Source organism: Electrona antarctica (assembly GCF_951216825.1).
Source record: "Electrona antarctica genome assembly, chromosome: 3".
Classification (NCBI taxonomy): domain Eukaryota; kingdom Metazoa; phylum Chordata; class Actinopteri; order Myctophiformes; family Myctophidae; genus Electrona; species Electrona antarctica.
Genome location: NC_136808.1, coordinates 27,846,893 through 27,865,977, shown reverse-complemented (window position 1 = coordinate 27,865,977; position 19,085 = coordinate 27,846,893). Strand labels below are relative to the sequence as shown.

Below are 19,085 nucleotides of genomic sequence, written 5' to 3'. Positions count from 1 at the left end.
CAAAGGCCCGTGGCGACTGGACCCCAATATTGTTTCTCTGGACTAACTAACTTGTCTCATTATAGAAAGTGTTGAAAACTGCTGTTGAAATGAGTGTGGAAGAGGGGATGGAGGAACTTTTGACTCTGCGTGAGGAGGTACTGAGGCTGCGAGTGGCTAACGAGCAGCTAACTGAAGGAAGCGGTGCCAGCGTAGACACAGGTACTATCACTCCTACTACCAGTTCAAATTCTGGCGGGTTCACCTCCAGCAGAAATTCGAAATGTCCCCATTTCTCAGGCTCCAAAGCCAGATCTGACCCATCTATTCATGATTGGATAGAGAATGTAGAGTCATGTTTTAAGGGATAGGCATATGAGTGCCAGAGAAAAGGTCCTCTTCCTTTATGACCACTTGGAGGGGGAGGCAAAAGCAGAGATTCGTTTTCGTTCATTGGAAGAGCGGGCGCAGCCAGCTACCATATTGGCCATTCTAAAAGAGCTTTATGGTTCCTCCTATTTTCATATTTATTTTCCTATACTACCGGAGGTTGCATTTACTATGAAAATGTGCAATTCCTGTCAGTGTATCACTCAAAATCCCCATACATTGGAAAGCCCCCATATACAGTATGGTGCCCAGGTCTGGTGACATCACTATGACATCTATGACAGCTGTCGCAAATAAGCCCATATATGGAGATCCCTGATGTCATCAATATTGGCCAGCAACTCCACATCTGACCTCAAACCCATAATATGGATATATGTCAGAACCTGATCCTTCCTTCCATCCATCCTCTTCGATGTCTCCCTTTTGAATGATACCTGTCCATTCAAACTCTAGACAGGCCTGCCCCAAAGTTATTAGTGCCGCTGCGGGCCCGGCAGCCGGCGAAAACTAGAGTTCTCAACAGGCCCGAAAATTAAGGCCCGGCCCTCATCAAACCCTGTACACTCAAGAGAATATCGCCGCTACCACCCTTAGATCTCCATATATGGAGCTGACCTGTTCATTCAAACCCTGTACAGTGGTACGACATACCAATCATTTTTCATGATTTTCAACGATGAAAGAAAATGTATGAAAATCATGATTTGACGATGACATTTCTTTATGAAAATCATGAAAAACGACAGTCTGTACTTTTTCATGGTTTTTGACGATGAAAAACATTTGATAAAAAACATGAAAAACGACATACTATAGTTTATCGTTTTTCATCTCTAATGGAGACGTGTTATGGATCCCACCAGTTTTAGGAAAGCCCCGCTGTGATTGGCCAGTAGTCGCTGTTGATTGACAGTTCTCATTTTTGCAACTATGCCTATACTAACCTCAGTAAAACTATGCCTGCCAGGGAGCCAATCAGGAACATGGTAAGGTAATGTTCTTCTGGCAGTTCATGACCTGGTTTAAATGGGGGAGGAATGGAAGGGTGGGGTTGAGAACAATGGACTGATTTCACCCAACACCGAATGGCACCCACGTCCCATCAATATTGAGTGAAGTCTTGGGTAGTGATAACAAAGATGGTTTATGTATGAAGATGGGCCACCTTCATTGGAACCACTAGAGGCGAAATGGTACACAAAGCCTACAAATGGTCTCCTAAATATAGTAGGCGTGGTTTGCTTCTCCCCGACCTCCACCCTCCCCCCCTGACAACAACACTGTTTCCACACTCAGTCTAGTAGGTGGCGGTAATGCACCATTTAGGTTTGCCGACCGCCATGAAACCTGATAGAAGAAGAAGACAACAACACTGACAAGTCATTTAACAAAGTACATTGAAAACAACTGACAAGGTGTACTTTTGAAATAGTCGTTTTAGTTTCTCGAAGTCCTCCAACCATATAAATTCATGATTTGTATCTATCTCATTAAAAAGTCTCTCCCTAATAGAGTTGTAGAATGGACAATAAAAATTTCCTTTAGATCACACAGACTACATAATCTATCCTCCTCAACTGTGCCTACATATCTGCCTGTCTCAATATGCAGACCAAGTATGCCAGCTCTAATTTGGGCACATAAGGATCATTTCTAATCGTTTTAAATATGTCCATTCATTTCACATTATAATATTCACATATTATCATCTTAAATATGGGGTCAGAGCCCCCTATGTGTTGTCCGTGAAATTGCAGATGGACAGAGAGAGGCTTCCGGACTCATCTCAAATCTCGCGAGAGTTTGTTGCTGGGATAAAGAAATGTCAATAACAAAGTCGATTTTCTCCTGATTTGTCTCGCTAAAAGAAGCCATTTTACTATGAATATCTTGTAAATATTGTGTGCCTTGTGATGATTTGGTCCAGTATTTAGTTCAGTGACCATGGAGTTAAGGAATGGTTCAGAAGCTGTGTTCACGTTCACTCTCCCATTGGAAATGAATAGACTCCAACATTCTTCCTGTCTCCTAATAATGTTACCGCCCACCTCACGCAGATACAGGAAGTAAAGCAAAGTAGTCTCTCTTGCTAATTCTCCTCTTGGGTGATAACCTCTATGGTGATAACCTGACTGAGTTCACAAGTTCCCATGCAAATGTTGTCCAGCAGGGGGAGTGGTTTTACCAGGCTAGGGTAGTGGGTGAGGGCCAAAGATTTGATTTAGTGCAGTCAAGTTGAAAATCCACAGTCATCTCAATTAGTCCGTCAACAAACAAAAACCCAAGGCATATCCTATCACTGACCAAGTTGCTCAGTTTCTATAACTTTTTCATAATATTTGACAGGGCTTGAAATTAACTTTTTGAGGCACTTTGAGTACATTTCCCATTCACTTGTCCGGGCACAAAAGACTTGTCCGGAGCACGAGCACACAAATAGGCTCAACTAACTGTAATATAAGTTGGTTTTACTTGGTGAATACATGTTTGAATATTAGGTGAATATTCTAAGTTTGCAAGTTAATAGCCCTAGATTAGAATGTCTGATGATCTTACATATATTTCATGTATTCCAAATACACAGCCATCCGCGCACGGTTACCAGACTGACCTCGTCGGCATTTAAACTTGTATAGCCCTGCCTGTGCACCCACCCAATAATGAATTCCTAAGACTTGGAGTCATATTAATTTGAAAGTTCTGGCAGAAAATGTGTAGGCCTATTTAGTCAAATATCTCCACTTTTCCACAAGCTGCACACGGACGACATTCTCTCCGGCGATGGGCCCGGAATGAGTGCAGGACTGAACATATCAAAACTTTAGGAAGCACAAATGTATGGGGCACACAAAATAGGTTGTGTGATCAATTACCCAACACCAATCGCAACACACCTGTCAATTGTGTGCGCCATAATGTTTGTGCTTCCCAAACATCGACTGTTCCCAAAGGAAGTTTTTATATTTTCAGTCTAGCTTTTCCTCATGTAAAAGTGGCGATATTTTACATAACATATGTTTTCTGCCAGAACTTTCACTTGGATATGAAACTAGAGGACAATATCTGACTCAAAGTCTTAGGAATTAATGGGTGAGTATACACGCAGTGCTACAAGTTTACATGCTGACGTGGTCAGTCTGCTAACTGCTCTGATAGAACTGATATATGGATGTGTATTTGGAATACATGAAATGTATGTAAGATTACAGACATTCTCATCATCGGTTTAAAGTCCGCTTTACCCAGGCACCGCTGGGTTGGACTTGACTCTCGATATGGCTTTCTTCCACCGGGAACGGTCCATGGCCACCTTGTGATCGATGCCGAGCGCTTTCATGTCAGCCAACACGGTCGTCTGCCAGGTCTTCTTTGGCCGGCCACTGGGTCTTGTTCCCTCTAAGTTAATCGACATTACTTTCTTCACCCAATCGTTTTCTTCCTTCCTTACTACGTGTCCGTACCATCACAGTCTGCCTCTCCTCACCACATCCACTATGGACTCCACTCCCATCCTCTGTCTCAGCTCTGCACTGGTCTTTCTGTCCCTCAGTGACACACCACACATCCATCTGATCATCCTCATCTCTGCTCTGTTAAGCTTTTCTTCATGCTCCACCTTCAGGGCCCATGTCTCACTTCCATATGTCATGCAGCTTCTGATGCATGCAGAGTACACTTGCCCTTTCATCTTCAGGGATGGGGCCTTGGATGTTAAAAATGGCAATGTGTTCCCTGAACTTCTTCCAACCACTTCACACACTTGTGGTCACTGGTAGGTCCACATCCCCATCAGCATTCAGCATGTCCCCTAGGTAGCAGAAACTGTCCACCACAGCATACGTCTCCCCGTCCACTACAAGCCCCTCTTGCTCGGCTGCATCTGCTTGTGGGATGTCTCCCCTGCACCGCTTGCCTTTTACTCCACTGCATCTCCGATGGACCCATTTCTTACAGCCCCTGCACTGGAGAGAGTTAGCTTGTACTCCCTTCCCACAGACTCCACATGGCCAAGCTCCTGACTGCGGTATCACTCCCAGGCCAGCACCACCAACCATGACCTTTGACTTCTCCGCATTCACCTTCATCCCTTTCACTTCCAGGCATGTCTTCCAGGCCGCTAGCCTCCTTGCCACCTCTCTGGTGGCAAGGAGGTACCAGGTCATCCGCATGACATTCTAGGGATATTAACAATATTGGGAAGGTGATGATTAGGAAAGCCAGACAATAATGCCAGACAATATTGTTGGCTGGATGAGCGTCACAGAGAAAGCAAAACTTTAAGAGTCACTTGTCCAACGGACAAGTACAATTTTAATGCACTTGTCCGGGAAGATTTAATGCTTGTCCGGGACAAGCAGACAAGCCTTAATGTCAAGCCCTGTTTGATATTGTGCCAATTCATGAGCAGAACATCATTTTTGAATTGGATGCAACAGAAAACACCGGTATTAGTCACCAGACATGTTGAAAACAACAATCATTGAAAACAACATGTTTGTTTTCAATGATTCTTGAAGTTGAATGGGCTTATAGCTGAGCTACACCAAGTTTGTCAGTGTGCGTTTGCACGTATATGCACAAACGCACTTATAGATCCAGTCTCATTTTAAAATGCACACACTCGCTCGGTGTAGCTCAGCCGCTATACTGTAAGGAGGGGGAGGGGTGTGTCAGATATTTTATAGTCATTGATCAAAGTAGTGAATCAAACAACTTAAACTGTCTGGGGTACAAGCAAAAGCCAGACGTAAAAATTACACCATTGTGTTGACTGGAAAATGATTTATTGGACTGGAGATATCCAACAAGGGTTAAGAGGATCTTTATTACAAAAGTAAAGTAAAAGAACAAACGTATAAAACGTTACACACATACACATTGGACAACAAATGAAAATAGGTCAAAGTGGGCCTATTTAGCGCAACTACTTTAAAATCTGAAGCCTCCTCTTGATGTCATCCAAGGTGGCAGTGGACTTGGAGACAGACGTAGTAGGGCGGGCAGGGATCTGGGAACAGGCCAGTGCCTGGTTGTCTTGGAGGAGAAAGGGGAGCTTGTTGTCGATGTTTACAGAGGAAGCAGGTCCAGAGGTGTGCGAGGAAGCCTCCTCCAGCTGCAGTAGAGAACATGAAGGAGATGGATTAAATCATTGCCAACATCTCAAACCAAGTTCACATTACAAACCAATTTTTCTTTTCTACAATTTCACATTAGATTAGTCTGAGGAAATACTACAATCCGCAATAGTACTGAATTAAATGTGACTCAACAATTTCATGGAAACCTATAATAATAATATATTGTGATGAAAACAATATTTTGCAGTGCTTCACTTGGTATCATGTTTGGCGTATGCTGCAGCCTTTAAAAAAGGTTTGGTGAGGTCCGAAGGGTTTCGTAACTCAGTTCTGGACATTAGACCCACTTACAACAGTATAACACTGTAACTCAGTTCCCAAGTTCTTATTAGGTCAAGTTGTTCTTATTGACAACAAAGTTGTGTTCTGTTGAGAATATACTGCAGCCTTAAGGGGGACGTTCTTCCTGTGCTCTATTGATTGATTTGTTTTATTAGTGGTAAATGCAGTTGTTTAGGACACTTCATAGTTTTATTCAGTGCAACTTTTTCTTCCCTTTCAACTTAGAAAAGATCTACTGTATACACAGATGCGTAAGCCATTATTTTACAGCACAGAGCACACTGCTGCTGCAGAAGTTTTATTGCAATGCAGCAAGAAGCCCAACGTACCCTCATGTTGTTGGTCAGTCCAACTTGCCGTTTCTCAAGGTTGAAGCCGGAGCCAGAAACCTTAAGGGCAAGACAGTTGGTTAGTTGGAAATTCTTATGTGAGTCACATGCAGGATTAGAGTCTCCAATATCATTAGGAGTATTATTGTTATTGAGAGCTAAGCAAATATGGGGATCAACTTCAAATATATCAATTTAATACAGAATAAATTGTTCCCCATTTAATTACCATGCATGTGTGTTCATGCACCATTCACAAACATCCCATGTAAACAATATACCAAAAATGCACAGCTCTAAACAGACAGTCTTCTGTGTCCTGTCCTCATTCCGTCATTAGCCTGCTACTTAAAAGTTAATAGGTTGGCCTTGTGTGTTGTGATAATAATAATAATAAAACTTTATTTGTATAGCACCTTTCATGCAATGAAGTGCTTTACAGAGCAATGGAGAAAAAATAAAAAATAAAAGCGAGGCATAAACATTAAAAAACAAGAGCAGTAATGCAATACAGTGAGGACATGAATAACAAAAATGATGACATATTTGTCCTTGTTGTGTTGTGGCGACATATTTCCATGATAATAAACTATTTATGACCAACAACTTCAGTAGAGTTTTTCACCTCACAAATCTTCAAATTAAACTCCAAGGGCCCCATCTGTGGTAAATGGCTGGACACATTACCACAGACCTTGCTCCTGTCATTAATTTAGCACCATCAAAATAGGGCCCCAAGTGTGTTCCACTCCAAGCTCGTCTTATGGCATTATCGGTATAGGATAGAAGCTACGGTATTTATAGCATTGCAGCAGTTCAATAGCAATGCACTTTGAACCCCAACAGACCTTAACATTGGTCACTGGTCAGTCCATGATATTTTTGTTGCTTTTCAGGGTTGCAGCTGGTACCAGAGATCTTACAGTGAGAAAAGACTATCGTTAGTTGAAGATTCTTATGCCTTGGGATTTCAACACATTCTTAAGCATCCAGGGTTGAGAACTCATCTTGGACTAGGGTCATATGTTCCATGATCTACAAACACAGACACACAGGTAGTACTTTTAAAATGTTTCACATCTTTAGATATGCAGGGTATCAAAATGTTATAGCGGAAAGAAATTATGCGTTTCAAATCTTTAGATATACATGGTCTGAAAAATGCAGACACATATACTTTTAAACTTATGACAAATGTTTCACATCCTTAGATATGCATGGCCTGTAAAATGTTGTAGCAGAAATTATTTCTTCCCATTCTTTCAAACCTAGTGTATTTGTTCCACTAAGTACCTGCATCTAAAATACCAGAATACCAGATCTTGATAAAAAAAAATGGCTGCCATAAATAAACAACAAGAAATGACAGTCATATTTGTCAGGTGAAACGAGCACTGTCTCAGTCTGTCCCCCTTTTTTGCTCTTCAGTTAGCTGATAACATTAGCCGGTGTTATCAGGCGCTCCGCGCTGCGGTGTTTATATACGTCTATGGTTGCAGAGTGTGGTCTGGGTGCAGACTTCCGCGGTGTGCGTGTCATAGCTTATAGGAGGCAGCCAATCATGACTAGGTCGCTACTACGCGATTGGCTGGTGGGGTTTCAGAGTATGGGGTCAGACTCCCATTGACTTAGGCGGCAAGGGTCAGTCTCACCTGACAAAAATGGCTGCCAAAATATTAACTTCTAATTTTATCAGAAGTCAAGAGCACAGTATTTAGAAGTGTAATTCTTCCCCTAAACTTATAGGCATATATAACCTTCATTCAGAATACAATATACCCTACTGTAATTATAGATGTAAAATCTTTGTTTTGTTTCTTCCAAAATGCTGCAACAGTAGTCATTGTTCAGTCCAAAATAAACATGCTCTTGGAATGGCCTTGCAGTTGCACCTGCTTATATTTCTGACCTTGTGGCCCCCTATGAGCCTACCCGCAACCTGACCTTGTGGCCCCCTATGAGCCTACCCGCAACCTGACCTTGTGGCTCCCTATGCGCCTACCCACAACCTGACCTTGTGGCCCCCTATGAGCCTACCCGCAACCTGACCTTGTGGCCCCCTATGAGCCTACCCGCAACCTGACCTTGTGGCCCCCTATGAGCCTACCCGCAACCTGACCTTGTGGCCCCCTATGAGCCTACCCGCAACCTGACCTTGTGGCCCCCTATGAGCCTACCCGCAACCTGACCTTGTGGCCCCCTATGAGCCTACCCGCAACCTGACCTTGTGGCCCCTTATGCGCCTTCCCGCAACCTCAGATCTGACCTTGTGGCCCCAGCTATGCGCCTACCCGCAACCTCAGATCTGACCTTGTGGCCCCCTATGTGCCTACCCGCAACCTCTGACCTTGTGGCCCCCTATGCGCCTACCCGCAACCTCAGATCGGCAGATCAGCTGCTCCTTAAGGTGACCACCACGGCTAGACTCAGAACAGAAGGTGATAGAGCTTTTTATTTTATTTTATTAGTTTTTATTAGGTTTTTTTATAGACATGACAAACAAGACATACATAACAATGACACATACACCAAGGCAATGTATATAAAACGAGTGGCGGACCTCGTGATGAGATATAGCATATAGGCCTATGAGCATAACAATCTTGAAACATCAACAAGAGTACAGCAGCAGGGCATACCATTCCAAAACATAAGCATCAACAAGAGAGCACAGCAGCAGCAGGGCAAACAGGCCAGCGGTTACACAGTAGACTCAAGGTGAGTTGTAATAGGGCTCCATATATATTCAAAAGTTGCTAGACTGTCCTGGCCGTTGCAACGCAACCTCTCCAAATGTATCAGTGAAACAAATTAATTGAGCCATTTAATGAAACTGGGTACAGTTGGTGTATTCCACTCAGTTAATATAATTATTTTATAGAGCTTTTGTTATATAAGGACCCCTCACCTGTGGAATCAACTTCCATTGTAAGTTAGACAGGCTACCTCACTGGGCACTTTTACAACTCCTAAAGACTATTTTTTATAGGATGGCTTTTGTTAAAGCCTTTCGCTAATGCTTGTGCTCATTTGATTGCTTTAGTTTTAAATTGAAATTGGTTGTGCTCTGTCTGTTTGTTTTCTATACCCATGTGGTTTTTGCTTTTGTGATTTGTTATTTGTGTTGTGAAGCACTTTGTAAACTTGCTTTTGAAAGGTTCTACATAAATAAAGTTTAATTTTATTATTAGTATTCATTAATTCAAGTAGCCCTAAAGTCTCGCGGTGCTACCACCATTCAGACATCTTGCATCTTTTGGAGGGATTTATTATAGAAAGAGAGACAGAAAAAGGTTTGTTTCTTTCTGCTGTGGATTATCTCTACTGAGTGTGTGAGTGGAGTGGCAGACAGACGGACAGACAGAGCCGTGCGTTGCGTTCCGTGCCACCCCCCCTCCAGTGTCTCCCGTGGGGTTTCTCTCTCTCTCTCTCAAGTCTCAACCCTCCGTCTGTTCTGTTGTTGTGCGTCATTCTCATCGCCGCTGCGTTCCGTTTTGTTTTCCTCTCACACCATCCAACATGGCAACTCCCGCCGCGGTCAACCCATCGGGTAAGAAAGAAAGAACTAAGAACGCTTTGAGTTTATAAAGATGTAACGGTTGCTTTTTGAATGTTACCGTTTTAAACCGTTGCTTAGTTGTAACCGACCGTTTGAACAGCCGTTAGGCCGCCGAGCGAAGCCTGGGAGCAGAGCTAGCAGCATCCTTCCCTTCCCTTCCTTCCCTTCCCCCACTGACTACCAGCTCTGTTCTGTTCTTTAACAACGAGATTAGTATGTCTTTGTATTGAAACATAGACGTCTAGTCGGGTTGTTGTTGCTAATGTAGGCTAATAGCGACGTTTTCAGAGCTGTGTCTATTTTAGCTTCGTTGACGTTTTATTTTAATCTGCTTTGGGTTTCCGTGCAAAGCTACAGTACGTGCTTTGATTTCTAGTCCCAAGTTAACACACACACACACACACACACACACACACACACACACACACACACACACACACAGCAGAGAGCAGGGCTCTGGTGGTGATACAAAGCTTGTTTTGCATATTTATCATATGCAGCTCTCTGCTCTCTCTCTCTCTCGTCCAACATGTTCTGACTTCTGAATGATTTTGGGACATCTTTAAAGGAAAGGGACAGATGGGGTGTGTGTGTGTGTGTGTGTGTGTGTGTGTGTGTCAATACTTAAGTGGATACAGAGTAATTATTATGGCCAAAAGGTTTTGTTCTGTTGCTGGTTGGCCAGCTGTCTGTCTGTCTATATTTGTCAGGTAGCCGCAATTTGCATCTCTAGATCTTTTTATAATGGGGTGAATCTAGAGTTGCAATACCATCCATTGACTCCCCATTCATCCAAATTGCTTTTGCTATCTGCTTGTATTAAACAACGTTAAACTCACCAACATTGCAGCTCTAGGTCAAGATTATCCTCTTTCAATCTGCAAAGCGTTTGTTTCATAAAAATCTACCGTAGACATGTTATGAGCGACTTTCTGTCAAGAAATTCTCTGCAGGTGATTCTTTTTGAGTGGTACAACCACTCCCTTACGGAGCTGTGTGTGGGTGGACGGCTGGCTGGGTGGGTGCGTCTGAGCACGAAAACAGCATGGTTGTTTTTCACCACCTGTGCGCAACCTAACACACACACACGCACATATTAACTGTATATATGGTGATTTCGGGTGTGCCAGTACAGTACAGTAGAGGGACCCCCACACGGTAACTCTGTCATTTCTCAACCGTTTCTGACGTGAGGTGGCTCGCCGGAATCGGGCCCCTGGGTGCATTCCCCCCCCCCAGCGACCCCCACTCATCCACACCACTCACTTCACACGTGTGTGATTTTTATTAACGGTCGCGCTGCCACGTAATATCGAGCGGCCGTGTGCGTCCTCAAATAGCCGATCTGCATGAGGAATAGCAGCGCTCTCGTCGGGAGGGGGGGCAGCATAAATATCCTACGAGTAGGGCAATCAAATGCTCAGCTACGTCCCTTCGCAGGGCCGTTCAGTTACTTTGACGAGTGCTTCCAAACTTCCAAACACTTAGAAAAATAATCACCTGCAGAGAATTACTTGACAGAAAGCAGCTCATAACATGTCTACACAGTGGATTTTTGAGTGGTGTAAACCACTCCTACAACTGGCTTTTGTGTGCAGAAAAAATGAGCATGGTTGCTATGTTCAAAATAATTTCTGACGTAATTAAATCACACCCGGGTGAACTGGATGACCGTAGCAACCATGCTCATTTTCTCTGCACAAAAAAAGCCAGTTGTGAAATCACATCCGGGTGTGATTTCATTACGTCAGACATTACGTCAGACCACAGCTGATCATGCTATATAAAACCTTACACCACTCAGTTCACACGGGTGTGATTTTTTTTTAGCTATGTGTGTGGCTGGGTGCCTGGCTGGGTGGCTGGGTGCGTCTGAGCACGAAAATAGCATGGTTGTTTTTCACCACCTGTGCGCAACCTAACACACGCACATATTAACTGTATATATGATGATTTCGGGTGTGCCAGTACAGTACAGTGACAGACAGACAGTACAGTACAGTAGAGGGTATAGTAGAGGGACCCCCATATGGTAACTGTCATTTCTCAACCGTTTTGGACGCGGGGCGGCACGCCGGAACCGGCCCGGCCCCCTGGGCACGTGCCTGGGGGTCTGGATGTTCCGGGGACATCCGGGGACCCCCACATGGTAACTGTCATTTCTCTACCGTTTCGGACGCTGGGCGGCTCCCGCGTGTGTGGGGGGGGGGCTCTCAGACCCAAAAGTCAAAACATAAAATGTTTTGTTGTCGTTGGAAAAGATTTTGTCCACAATTCCATTATGTGTTGATGTTGGTACCATTAGGAGAGATAACAGCCTCTATTGATGTTGGTACCATTAGGAGAGATAACATGTTGTATTGGTGTTGGTACCATTAGGAGAGATAACATGTTGTATTGGTGTTGGTACCATTAGGAGAGATAACATGTTGTATTGGTGTTGGTACCATTAGGAGAGATAACATGTTGTATTGATGGGGTTCCTGGGGTTTAGTGTATATAGTAAATAATAAAAAAAAATCCCATGCTCGAATTAAAAAAAAAAACTAAAGTTGTCCTTTAAGTAATGCAGATGTAACAATAATTTAACTCTTGAGGGTGTCAAATCAATGAAACCAAAGGGTCTGTTTGGTTTCATTTTACACTCAATTTAGTTAAATAAGGTGCAGTTGGTTACCAACTCTCCATCTAGCTGAGGACCTCCTGGAACCCCTTCAGGGACCACTGGTGGCCCCTGGACCATTGGTTGAGAACCACTGGTTAAATGATGTCACTGGTATCTGGATTAAAGGAATGATGTCACTGGTATCTGGATTAAAGAAATTATTCTGGTATCTGGATTAAATAAATGATTCTGGTATCTGGATTAAAGGAATGATGTCACTGGTATCTGGATTAAAGGAATGATGTCACTGGTATCTGGATTAAAGAAATGATTCTGGTATCTGGATTAAAGAAATGATTCTACGACTTTGACTTTTGACTTTAAAGAACATCCACAAGTAGCACGTTTTACTTCAGTAAAAGTATCAATACGGCAGTATACAAATACTTTAGTAAAAGTCCGGAATTAAAAATGTACTAAAAGTGCGAAAGTATTGTCATCAAAATGTACAGTACCAACAGTAAAACAACTCATTATTCAGAATGTCCCATTTTATGTTTTCAAATGTATGCAAATCTTTTGAAAATAGCCGATCTACAAGCTTGTAGATCAGCTATTTTACTTAAGTACATGTACTTAGTAACTTTCCACCAGTGAATAACCCACCCTCTCTGTGTGACCTCATGGAAATGGAAATGAAGAGAAAATAAATGAATAAATAACCGCCAGGTTATTAACCCATTCAGGACAGGAACACATCTGTGTGGCCTCATAGCTTTTAATCATTTCAATTCATTATTCTAAACTTTAGCTGTTGAAAAATTGCAGATCTACAAGCTCATGTAGATCTGCTATTTTTGAAAAATCGTGGAAATGTGGCACAAATCTCTGAATATATCCTTTCACGGCAAATGTTTTTAACTCCTGCTTCTGGGGGCGGTCCCTGCAACAACATATTTTCAGATGGGGGTCGACGGCCAAATGCATATAATTCTGGGGGTCCTTGACATGAAAAACGGTTGAGCACCACTGACTTTTTGAGCGGTGGGCACACCGTCTCCATCATGTAGCTTTGTCTGTCTGTCTGTCTGTCTGTCTGTCTGTTTTATATTTGGAATCTGAACGTTTATTTAGATATTTACTGTAGATGTGCAAATGGAGCAAGTGCAGAAAGCAGGTTGAAGTTCCGCCATGACATGCTGTGAACCACCATGGCCACTGTTGCTCCCAGGTTGCTCCCACAGTGACGGGACACAAGGTGGGCACTTGCTGCGTGATCTGTGATCGCCCCTCTGCCCTGTAGATCCTTCCATGTGTGATCTGTGATCGCCCCTCTGCCTTGTGCGTATAGTTTGCGTCCGAGCATAGACATGGTAACGCCCCGCCTGCCTCTGTTTGTCCTACCGACACTGCCCGTCTTGACTGTCCTGTGCTATGCTGGATAGTCAGATGTGAGGTTACTCCGTGGTGGAAAATAATACGGTATGATACAAGAGAACTGTAAGTGTTATTTTTGTAGAAGAGGCAAACTAATATTGTTTATGCCGTTTGCTTTGATAGAATAATTGATTGAACATGTACGGCGTATACGCCGTAATATGATTTGATTTGGGTGTGTTCTAAATTGATTAATAATTAAATAGATTATTGTGTACCGGTAATTTATTTATAGCCCTATGTGTAAACATTATTGTACTGTGAAAAGGTCTATTTTCCCTTCATCTTTTTCCTTTTTAGTATGATATTATTAGTTTACTATAATTAGATTAATACACGATAATCAACACTAACACTTTATTTAGAACACACCCAAATCAAATCATAGTACAACGTACACGTGTGTTCAATCAATTATTCAATCAAAGCAAACGGCATAAACAATATTATTTTACTTTTTAGTTAGTTACAAGGCTGCATTCTGTCGCGCATGCCAAGCTGTCATTCTCTGTATTATTTCCCACCACGGAGTAACTAAACCTCGCATCTCGGAGGACAGTCAAGAGCGGCAGTGTTGGTAGGCCAATCAGAGGCAGGCGGGCGTTACCATGTCTATGCTCGGACGCAAACTTGATATACACCTGCCCTGTAGCCCCTTCCATGCTAATGAGGTCAGGTGCACTGACTCCAGACCATGTGGGGTTGATGGAGGTCAGAACACATCGGGGAGAATGCTGCCGTGTCATTGGAGGAGGTCAGCTCACATGATGGGGAGAATGCTGCCGTGTCATTAATTGGAGGATTATCTGACGCTGCATGTTGGCGATCCACTTCTTGGACAAGAAGAGTATGCATGTAAACAACATGCATGTGCAACAACATGGGGAGGGAAATGATCCCACGAGGGTTTGCATAATTTCGTTCGGTAATAATTTTGGGAACCTTTTTTAGGATTTTAATGATTCCGGTTCCCCAACGATTCGCTCTCAACGGTCCCATTTCTTAACGGTTCCATTTAACGAGTCGATCTAAGCATTGAGCTTTTCAAAAGATTTCTTTTTAAGATTTGAAAACTTGAATCGGGACAAATGAGTACTTTTACTTTTTCTACTTTAAGTCCATTTTGGTGCCAATATTTTTGTACTTACTTACTCAAGTACATTTAGAATTCCGGAGTCTTACTTGTAACAGCGTATTTCAATATTGCAGTGTTGATGCTTTTACTTACGTAAAATATTTGAGTACCTTTTCCAGTTGTGTTACAATAACACTGGCTGTGGTAATCTGATAAAACTATGTGATAATCTATATAGTAATCTATATGGTAATCAGATAAAACTATGTGATAATAGATACTCAAGGTGCCAACTTGCGCCATGCACACAAATAGGCCACAAATGGCCTACTTGGTATTTCCGAACGCTCCTAAAATGTTCAGGAGTGGACGAGTGGGTGATCTCTATTCTCTGGTGCAGCCTGTTCCCTGTCTCTGCCATGTTTCTGCTTCTCTGACCCACACTCTCACTCAGTCAGTATTAGTGTTGATATACCGGTATATCACGTGACCCGACATGCACCTTTTCACACATACGGTAGGTTCACATGCTGGGAGTCAAGAAGCGACTAGAGCCATTTCACAGAGATTCATTACTCAATACATAATAGCGAGTGGGTAAAATATAAAACAAAATAAAAATATAAAATAGAATAAATTAAAAAGCTACATTCAAATGGTAATTTTAGCTTTCGAATATATATATATTTTTTCATTCGAATTTCATTCATATTATGAAATTCATTCTGACAGCTCTACCTTTTACCCACCCAACATTGAAACATATCTTAAAGATGGAGTGCCGTGATTTTTGGACTTTATCCAATTCTTCATGTGTTTATGAGGTGACAGTACTTCATTAGACCCCATTGGTGTGGTTGTTATGTGCAATGATGTCTTCCCTTTGTATTTAGGGTTTCTTCCTGGAGGCTGAAACCTTGACAGTCAAACGTGCCAATGAAAGAAACAGTAATATAGTGACATCACACTATCAGCCCCTCCCCTAACCCCTCCCCCTTTATCATACAACTACAGCTATGGGTGCGGCTTCAGTTCAGGTGAACCCACCAGGCAAACCAGGCACACTTAATGAACTGGTGGGGGTGCCCACATAAAAACGACATTTTAACAAATACTGTACACTTTTTTTGAAAAAAAAATATTCCTCCTTATATAACAATAAGACCTGATGATCATGTTTTAGGGAGGAAAAAATCATGGCACTCCATCTTTAATTACGTCACCATCAACAGCCAATTAGGGACCACTGAGAACGGGCCTACATACCATACATACCATATACATACATACCATGCATACGCAGCCGACCACAGTACTTGCACGCTCTGCTTGCGCAAGTAATGATAAGACTAGGATGTGATAAAATGGTGTGAATGGCCGTGTTGATAGGTTTTCATTTTTAAACAATGTCTGCTGGTGAAATAACATGATTGCTGCAATCTGTCTGATACAAAAAAAAACCTCATTGTGTTTGTGCAGTTTACGGTATAGTGAAGGAGGTTTTGTCTGCAAAAACTGCAAAAACGCTACAGTCTATGGTCTTACGTCGTGTGCGCTGGCAATGAAGCTGAAGGCGTAACGTAGCATATTATTCTCTCTGGCTTCCACACTTAATCTTTGGGATTGGTTTGATTTGTTAAAGTGTGTGTGTGCGCACGTGTGTGTGTGCGTGCATGTCCTTCCTACTGTATGTTTGCAACCGTGCAGGGTTTTCAATATGCTCCTCTTACAAATCACATTGATTGATTGTTTAGTTGTGAAGTGGCAATGGAACAACATGCTTCGCTTTAGGGCATTTAAAGTGTCAGGGTGTAAAAACAAGCTGTATGCATGTGACAGGACAGGACAGGAGTTAAGAAAAACTAAGCTCTGATCGCCTTCCCTGGTCTCAGGTCTGATAGCCCTCTCTGATTTAATGCATTTTAATTTGACCTATAGGGGCTTTTAGACTGAAGATGTGGAAGGTCCTGAAGATGTGGGGAAAAAAACAACACATGCGATTACTGTTCCAGCCAGGCGGTCTAGCTGCCATGGCACTGACACAGGAGGCAGCTAGCAGCACTTCTACAGAGAGAAATTACACATCCATTTTTACACTCTCTGATTTAAACTATCATTCAGTAGCGTTTCTGTGTAAGCAAACTACTGTAGCTCTGTTGCATGCATCAAGTAGGGTTTGTCAGTATCCATTTCTTCGTACCTTCCTATTTGACTGGTCTATATAGTATATGGTATTTGTGTAAAAACACAACATATAGTACGAGTAAGACGCCCTGAGGGCGAGAAGCGACCCGAGGTCACGTGACGCGGTGTGAGCTTGTTGATCGGCTATTTTCAACCGCAAGTGTACGACGGCATCAAGGCCCGCCAAAATACATTTTAGTCGACTAAATCAACTGTAGATTTAGTCGACTAAAATCTTATGATGTTTAGTCAACTAAAACTAGACTAACACTAAAACATTCCATGTGACAAACTAAATGAAAACTATTCAAGAGACTATGACTAAAACTAAAATCTGAATTTGCTATCAAAAACAACAGTGGAAGCAAAGCCCTATCTTCATCAGATTAGTTTTAGAGTTTGCTTACTTATACCCACCTCATGAATGAGTGATGGCAGCGCTCGCTCTGTGCGAGGCCCTGCACTGGTGTGTGTGTGTGTGTGTGTGTGTGTGTGTGTGTGTGTGTGTGTGTGTGTGTGTGTGTGTGTGTGTGTGTGTGTGTGTGTGTGTGTGTGTGTGTGTGTGTGTGTGTGTGTGTGTGTGTGTGTGTGTGTGTGTGTGTGTGTGTGTGTGTGTGCGTGCGTGCGTGCGTGCGTGTGTGTGTGTGTGGTATCCTGGGGCGGAGTGAGAAAGAATGCTCCCTGTATCAAATATTAACTGTGCTAGTACTGCATGGGTGCACTGGGGCATAGCGGAGTGTTGGTCTGGCCTATCCATTGCATCTTGGCCCGAATTACTGAGTGAGTGAGTGGAGGCAAGGTAAATAGAAAGGATTTGGTAGGTGCAGCAGAGAGGTGGAGGCAGGGGAGAGGTGGAGGCAGGGGAGAGGTGGAGGCAGGGCTAGGTAAATGGAAAGGATTTGGAAGGTGCATTTGGCACAATGTAACTGGACTCTCCCATAAGGACCTGCGCTGTGTGTCCCAGTGACACTGACAGCAGACTCTCCCATAAGGACCTGCGCTGTGTCCCAGTGACACTGACAGCAGACTCTCCCATAAGGACCTGCGCTGTGTCCCAGTGACACTGATAGCAGACTCTCCCATAAGAACCTGCGCTGTGTCCCAGTGACACTGACAGCAGACTCTCCCATAAGGACCTGCGCTGTGTCCCAGTGACACTGACAGCAGACTCTCCCATAAGAACCTGCGCTGTGTCCCAGTGACACTGACAGCAGACTCTCCCATAAGGACCTGCGCTGTGTCCCAGTGACACTGACAGCAGACTCTCCCATAAGGACCTGCGCTGTGTCCCAGTGACACTGACAGCAGACTCTCCCATAAGGACCTGCGCTGTGTCCCAGTGACACTGACAGCAGACTCTCCCATAAGGACCTGCGCTGTGTCCCAGTGACACTGACAGCAGACTCTCCTATATAGAGCGTCGCAGTCCCTGGACCAGGAAATGAAACCCAATGCATTTTCCTCATAGACATTTCTTAAAGTATTTATTTAAAGACGGTTACGCCGCGGACAAAGCCAACTCGAGTCGTGACAACTCATGACAACACAAACAATATTTTGGACCAAACAAATAATTACAAAGAAGAAAAACAATTATTTGTTTGGTCCAAAATATTGTTTGTGTTGTCATGAGTTGTCACGACTCGAGTTGGCTTTGTCCGCGGCGTAACCGTCTTTAAATAAATACTTTAAGAAATGTCTATGAGGAAAATGCATTGGGTTTCATTTCCTGGTCCAGGGTAGGAGGCGGGACTGCGACGCTCTATAAAGGACCTGCTCTGTGTGTCCCAGTGACACTGACAACAGACTGAGTCCATAATGAATGTATTGTTGCAACGACTAGCAGCACATTAATTAGTCTCTCATCTCTCTTGATCCTTTACTGCAGTGGTTCCCAAAGTGGGGTCCGGGGACCCCCAGGGGTCATTGAGGGAGTTCCAGGGGGTCCCCAGCTAAATTATAGTTTGGAACCAAATTGACTCTTATGGGTCTAACTCTGCGAGTGTACAAATTAAACCAAATTGACCCTAACGGGTCCATTTGGTTCAATTTGTACACTCTTTAAGTGTTAAATTAACATTGATTTTACATGTGGGGTCCCAGA

The 19,085-nt window shown here is 43.1% G+C and overlaps 1 protein-coding gene across 2 annotated transcripts in view; it reads left to right on the top strand.

Annotated features, from left to right (window-relative positions):
- The first annotated feature begins 9,443 nt into the window (after positions 1-9,443).
- Positions 9,444-19,085, top strand: part of arnt2 (aryl-hydrocarbon receptor nuclear translocator 2) — an 88,803-nt gene continuing 79,161 nt past the window's right edge. For both annotated transcript variants that reach the window (XM_079496680.1, XM_079496679.1), the window contains exon 1: positions 9,444-9,671. In XM_079496680.1, coding sequence (XP_079352806.1) covers positions 9,641-9,671 — 31 coding nt within the window. In that variant the 5' untranslated portion in view covers positions 9,444-9,640. The remainder of the gene's footprint in view (positions 9,672-19,085) is intronic.